At 48.4% G+C, this 7500-nt stretch overlaps 1 protein-coding gene across 6 annotated transcripts in view; it reads left to right on the forward strand.

Annotated features, from left to right (window-relative positions):
- Positions 1–7500, forward strand: part of LOC125040884 (segmentation protein cap'n'collar-like) — a 106098-nt gene that overhangs the window by 69393 nt on the left and 29205 nt on the right. For all 6 annotated transcript variants that reach the window (XM_047635656.1, XM_047635655.1, XM_047635658.1 and 3 more), the window contains exon 2: positions 5892–6204. In XM_047635656.1, the coding sequence (XP_047491612.1) occupies positions 5892–6204 (313 nt within the window). The remainder of the gene's footprint in view (positions 1–5891; positions 6205–7500) is intronic.

A 7500-nucleotide genomic window follows, 5' to 3' on the forward strand; every position in this document is an offset into this window, starting at 1 on the left:
AGTCATGGCCTGTAACCAACCCTTCCAGTCAGTAATTACATGCGTTAAGTGAAAGGCGAATCACTTTGTTTTCCAAAGCATTCAGACCAAGGCACACATTGTTTTCGTGTTTTTATGTTTTTCACAAATTGTTAAATGTGTCACTGGGGGCGGAACATAGCGTGTGCAGAGCCGAGCAAAGAGGCGCATAATTGGACGCTCTTTTTGCTCCAGTTGGGAGACCTATCGGCCCGTCGCTGGCTCGAGTTGTGTGCTTATGTTTGGGATTTGGGTGTCTTTGCAAGTGTTCTTTTTCATCACTGGGTTTTAGTTATGTGACTGCGTTTGATAGGCGATTTGCGATATTTATGGTAATGAGGTTATAGAAGCTAGTAGGAGGATGGTTACAGTATTGCCAGTGAATAGGTTATTACAACTTTTTGTGAATACACACACACACACACACACACACACACACACACACACACACACACACACACACACACACACACACACACACACACACACACACACACACACACTCACACACTCACACACACACACACTCACATACACTCACACACACTCACACACACACACACACACACACTCACACACACTCACACACACTCACACACACTCACACACACTCACACACACTCACACACACTCACACACACACACACACACACACACACACACACACACACACACACACATATATATATATATATATATATAATGATTTTTTTTTTTTTTTTCTTTTACGGAGCAATTAGTATATTTTAGAAAAGTGATGGGACTCGACAACACCGTAAGGGTATTTTCAAGCGTTGAGGTTGTCCGTTATTTAACCTGTTTGCTTGTATGCATGCCCGGCCCACACTGCCTGACTCAAATCTTTCACGCCTTGCCAGCAATCGTGAAGGGAGCGGATTAATGAACGAGAATATTCTGCTAACTTTGCGCATTTTATTGCCAAAGGAACAAAAAACAGGTACAGCTCTTCCATGCGTCTCTACATCTTTGAAGTCTCTGAGGATACACGGACGATTTTTTATGGGCATCGTATCAGTGGACGTCATTTGCTCATTTCTCTTTCTTGGTTGGTCTACAGCCACGTTTTTCTTCCTTCTCTTAGCATCTGCTTGGCATCGATTTTGTCCAATGGTGTCTTGCGGCTGCTGTGGTGCTCTGTTCTCTCCCTCTCGGGTAGCTGCGGGTCGCTACTGGCTGCCACGTGGTAGCGTGCGAATGTCTAGCGCGCAGCTCGGGTTCGCAAGTGCAGGGCTGACGGAATGCCACCATCGTCCGGAGGTTGTCATGCGATTTTTTCAGTCGTATTAATGGCTTCTGTTGCTGTGTCTGTATAAACAGCTGTGGTGGCCACGCGGATGCGGGAGGGAAGGATAGTGCGGCCCTTGGGCTGGGAGGAGGGAGGGAGGGGGAGTGCTGGGCCGTGAGCGTCCCCCGCGGCGCTTGTTGCAGCCTCGGCGGCCGTATTCGTCTCCGTCAGGTGAAGGAATCCGTCTACGTCAGGTTGTGAATGCGCGGCCGACACAGACGAATCTCCGCCGTCACCCGCGCCCGCCCGACTCCTCCAAGCAGCGGGCGGAGGGGAAAGCCGCAAGGACGTCCCTCCCGCCTTCGCCCTCCAAGCTTTCGACCCTATAGACGCTTTAGTCTTAATGGAGGCGCCCGCCCTCTCCCCACCCTCCCGGGGGAGATTCCCACAGCCAAATTAATGATGTATAAAATGTACATGTCCCGTTTTGCTCATCCTGCTCCATTACACCACCCAGAGTGCGGGGCGCCTGACCGTCCCAGCGCCGTGGTCGTGGCGAATGTGGTGAAGGTGGTGAGAGACAGATACGGATAGACTTGAATAATCAGAGGAATTAGGAAACAGGTGTAATTGGGAGTTCATTAAAGATATATACGGAATCAGAACAGATAAGAAATCGGCTAAGCATCGGGGACTGAATAGGATAAGGATATATAGACAAATATGAGAAACGGACACTGGTAAAGTGGCAGACTTTTAGAGGGAAACAAACGTTCCCAGAATAACAGAGTGAGCCAAACACGGTGTTCAGACGCAAGATAAGAGTGAGAGAATGCGAAGGTTGGCAAAGAAAGAGCGAGCGCGAGTTCCCATGTTACACAGTCGCCCTCACGTTCCGTCCCGAATCGCGCCTTGGGCAACTCGGATGCTGCCGACGCCGCCGGACGAAGCGATGCAGCTGACGAAACCTGCGGCTCGCGTGCACGGAGCGCGGTCACGTCAGACCTGGTCGCTGTTGATAGTGAATTTGAAGAAGGCTGAAAGTGCATATGATGGTGAATATATAGATGGAGGATTAGGAGTAGGAGTGATGTGCTTATTATTACGACATTGATATTATCATTTTGTTAGTAGTATTGACATTATAATTACAATGAAAATGATTATAATGAAAACCGTTTGTAAGTAATCTAAAATATCCCCAACAAAGTCATATTTCTTCGGATAGACGTGAAAGTTGTCTGGGAGAGCCAAACCCGTTTGCAGGAATTTGCATTCTACTTCATATCAGATCGTTGAAGAAAATAGGAATAATAATACAAAATGAGAGTAAGGAAGTGAAAAATTCTTTGGCGACAGCACCAAACAGAAGAGCGATGGAGAAGCGGCCCAACACCTGAGGAATAGTTGATGACACTGAAATATCGGTTGAATTCCAGTAGTGTCAGGGGGAGGAGACGGCTGTAGGTTTAGAGGGCCGAGATATATATGCCATGGGCGGGGAGCGGACCTGCCATAAATTATCCCGGATGACTCGCTACTGCCGCATTGAATTCTCCGGCCCGCGGCGGCCTCTACTCCGCGCCTGCTCTCTGGCCGCGTCTCTCCCCTCTTATTATGATAATGATGAGAGACGAAGCGCGGAATAGGAACGACTGATGCTGGCAGACGGAGGAGGGCAAGGCGATGCGGATGCGAGGGATTTCCGAGCGAAGGAAGACGTAGCGCGCTACCTCCTTCGGCGCCAAGGATGCCAATAGTGACGTGTGCATAGATATTTATGTTATGCCGCGCGTTTTCACGATAGAATTTTTGATTTATTTTGTATGGGGAATTGTAATTTTGTGGAGGGGGAGGAGTAGGGAAGGAGACAGACAGAGAGACACTAAGGAATTAAGAGTAAGGTATACAGTAGTTATTAGCAGACATACAGACGAATATAAGGCTTTAGATACATCAGCATAAGTGACGTAACTTCCGATGAGAGAATGTCATCCTGATATCTGTTACAGTCGTGGGAGCTGCGTCGCCGCCCAACACGCAACCTCCGGGAGCGCAGAGCTGGCGTGCGAACAACTATAAATATGTGAACAGAAGATTGAAAGTGTTGTTGCCGCTGCAGAAACGAGCTCTGAGTGTTCATCACGGGAATACGGCGTCCAGCGTTTGGGTCGCAGGCACGATACAGCTCTAGTGGGCAGGTGCAGGAAGCAGGTGTTCGTTAGAAGCTCTGGCAGGCGTAGGCAGAATGGCTCTCCTGACGACCTTCGCGACTAGAGAGGGAGCACGAGAGCCGCGAGATGGCACGAACCGATTGGCGTGAGTGTGAGGCGCTATAAGGCTAGTATGCTGTGTGGAGGGGACGTTAGCTGCGGGGGGGGGGGGGGTCGGTTCGTATTACAGGTAATGACGGGAGTGCGAGTTGAGGGTCATTTTCTGATTCGCTTTGAAGCTAAGCTTCTTGTCTTTCGCCCCCCCCCCCCCCTTCTTATGTTTTATGTTATTTTATGTTTTTTTGATGTCCAGTCTTCTATGTATAATCTAATATTATTCGAATTAGCATTTTTTTCTTGTCAGGGACGAGAGCAAAGATTGCTTGCGAATGGCGTTCATGTTCGCATGGGCTAGTGTGTGCGTTCGCGTGTGCATGTGTGCGCACCCAAGTGTGCGTATGCGTGCGAAAGGGCCCAGCCGTTCTCTCTAATGGTTTAATGGTGCGGTTTACGTCAATTGTACGATGCGGTTTTCGTTTTAACGGCGCGCAGATCCTCTTCGCCGAGGCCACGGCGCCCCGAGCTATCTCTTGCGCTTCGTTCCCGCTTGCCGCAGCGGGAGAGGCGCGAGCTGAAGGACGACTCGGGAGCTCGTCCTCCCGCGCAAGACCCGGTCTTGGCACCTTGTAGGGGAGGGAAGAGGAGCCGAGGGGAGGGGGAGTAGGCGGGGAGGGGACGGGGCCACCGCAACACAAATTGGTCCGCGAGTTTCTGTCACCTCGGCCGAAATTAGACATTTGTCAGGGTCTGTGGGGCGTGGTCGAGCGTGTCGCGACGTGACCACGACGCTCACCGCAGACGCCTTATTAATTGACTCACGCCCACGCTCCACCGCGCTCGCCCACGGGTAGAGGCAGGGAGGCGCAGGGCGGGGGCGGGGGGCTTCGCGGGCTTAAATGACGCTTGGGAAAGAAGAGAATGGGAAATAAATGAAAAGTTGGACAGATAGACCAAAATGACGAGAGGGAAAAGAGCGTAAAATAAATTAAAGGTGGGAGGGAGGAGCAGGCAGGAGATCGCCAGCGTCGGGATGTGATACAAGAGTTGGCCGCGCCCTCGGGATCCCGCCGCCTGCGCCTTCGTCTTCCTTCGGCTGGCGAGACCCGGGGTGGGGAAGGGGCGGGGCTGCTTGCGCGTAGAGGAAGTGGAAAGGAGGAAGCAGATCGTTGCGCTGTGTAGGCTCACTGGGACTGCAGATATGTATGTATTGTTACACAGGCTCCGTATATGTGTATTTAGCTTCGTCTGTTGGTTAGGACATTTATTTAGCATTGCTTACCACCGTTAAATTCGAGGAGAACATCCTCTTGGAAAAATACAGAATTTAGCATTTCTGGAGTTGTTATCTTTGTTGTTTTGCTGTTGTTCGTATTGCTGCCATTGTGACAAACTTTGTCGTTACCTTTACGGTTACTATCTTCATGGTTAAGGGTCCCACTCAATATGAAATGAAATGTTTGAGTGATATTCAAGTAAATTCTGTAAAATAATTGGGGACTTGGATGTTGATTAGTAATGCTTTAAAACAATTTATATTTTTTGCCTTGTTGGTGATACTTCAATTTTTTGTTTAGACTGATTGTAATAATAATAATTGTTATTATTGTTGTCATTATTGTTGATTTGTTTTGTTATTGTTATTATTACTAATATTAGTGTTATCATCATCATCATAATCATATTGTTTTTGTTATTATTACCTTCATCGTTATTAGTGTTACTACTACTACTATTACTATCACTATTATTATTATTATTATTATTATTATTATTATTATCATTATTATTATCATTATAAATATCATCACCATCATTATCATTACTATTATTGTTACAGACAGACGGATAGACAGTCAGAGAGACAGATAGACAGACAGACAGACAGACAGACAGAGACAGACAGACAGACAGACAAACAGATATACAGACAAGCGCGGGAGGATCGACCGCCAGCGCTTGGCATCCTCCCGGCGCGGACTTGTTACGTCATTCCATTTTCCGCGTGGAAGGAGTCCGCATGTATTGAACTTAAATTTTATCGATATTCACTTTCACTGCGATCCAATAATGGCAGATTCGAGTGAGTATCAGGGGGTCATTTTAATCCTTTTGTTTCAGTGCAATCGAACTTTCATTCCGCCTGCGCTTAATTACGGTTTATTATCTCTTTTGTTTTATTGTGCGCTACCTTTGTGTATATTTTCATTTGGTGGGTGTTTGACCCCAGTTTGTTTTTTTGTCGAAGGTCGTCATCAATGTGTCCTAGTTGCAAATATCATCCTCCAGCTGTAAGTCTAGCTCTAATTATTTCCTTAAGAAGTGTCCGAAGCTAACGCGAGCGCTCTCTTCCACAGGGTCGGCTGGGCAGCCTGGTCCGGAGCGGGGAAATGGAGCGGTGGCAGGAGGTGGTGCAGTACTTAGGGCTGCCCAACCCCCACCACACCCAGGCGCCGCACACGCCCATGGCAGCCCACAGTGCCTCGCCCACCCACGCTCATGGGCATGGACCCCCTCTCCACCACCCGCACGCCCTCTATCCTCCCCACGACGCCTCCACCGCCACGCCCGCGGCGCCCGTGCCCAGGGGCGTCCTCCTCAACAACGCCACGTTACCGCCGCCTATGTCAGACCCCATGAGTCACAACATCACATACACCAACAGTATGGGTAAGTATTCTGAGCTAGGTCTGCGTGCATGCCCTGTACAGTGGTTCCTCTATGAATAGGAATCTACAAGGGCTTGTGGAAGCACATCCAATGCTGCCTTTTCCCCCGAGTGTTTTTTTCTTATTTTTCGATCTTTCTTGGGAACACTTTTCTTTCTCAGTTTCTTCGATTTCGGTAGCTCCTGCATTCCTAAACCTGGTTCGCCGCCGAGTAGTGCGAGCATGGGAGTCAGCCGCTCCTCTGGCCGCGAGTGCGGTGGCGCCCTCGCTCTAACTACATGTCACCGCCGCGCGTATATTTCAATAATGTGCTCCTACTCTACATTTTGGGATAATTTGCCATAATATTGCGGTTGCGGATATTATTATGACATACGTGAACTTATTAGGGCTGGGAACTGTCTGCCTCACCGTGTGTCTCTGCTGTCGGCGATGCAGTGACAAGGCGGGTAATTGGCGCCCGGTGTGGTGCGCCCACCAACACCTTATCTGTTTTGCGCTCTCTCTCTCTCTCTCTCTCTCTCTCTCTCTCTCTCTCTCTCTCTCTCTCTCTCTCTCTCTCTCTCTCTCTCTCTCTCTCTCTCTCTCTCTCTCTCTCTCTCTCTCTCTCTCTCTCTCTCTCTCTCTCTCTCTCTCTCACCTTTCCAATTCCCTTTCCCTCTCCCTCTTTTCCTTCCATTCCCTTGGACTGGACAGTCAGATAAATACAAAGAGAGAGACGGAAGGGGAACGTAAGCACCTCCGTAGTAATGAAAGGGTACATGTCACACGCAGCCCCTGTGGAAATGCGAACTTGGCAGAGTGTGTCATTGCCATTTTTATCCTTTGTATCGCTACCCATCTTTCTATTTTATTTTTCCTGTCGCTTTTCTTTTTTAGTCTTCGTTTGTCTTTCTGTTTTCTTTGTTTTGTATTCTCTCTTCTCCAATTCAGTCTCTTTCTTTCCCTTTCTTGCTGTTTTTTTCATCCTTATACTAGGTCTCTAATTTTATTTATTTCTATTTTGTGGCTTCGGTCTTCTTTATTCATGGATCTCTCTCTCTCTCTCTCTCTCTCTCTCTCTCTCTCTCTCTCTCTCTCTCTCTCTCTCTCTCTCTCTCTCTCTCTCTCTCTCTCTCTCTCTCTCTCTCTCTCCTCTCTCTTAATCTCTCTCTCTCTCCTCTCTCTTAATCTCTCTCTCTCTCTTAATCTCTCTCTCTCTCTCTCTTAATCTCTCTCTCTCTCTCTCTCTCTCTCTCTTCTCTCTCTCTCTCTCTCTTCTCTCTCTCTCTCTCTCTCTCTCTCTCTCTCTCTCTCT

The sequence above is a fragment of the Penaeus chinensis genome, chromosome 29, assembly GCF_019202785.1.
Source record: "Penaeus chinensis breed Huanghai No. 1 chromosome 29, ASM1920278v2, whole genome shotgun sequence".
NCBI lineage: Eukaryota > Metazoa > Arthropoda > Malacostraca > Decapoda > Penaeidae > Penaeus > Penaeus chinensis.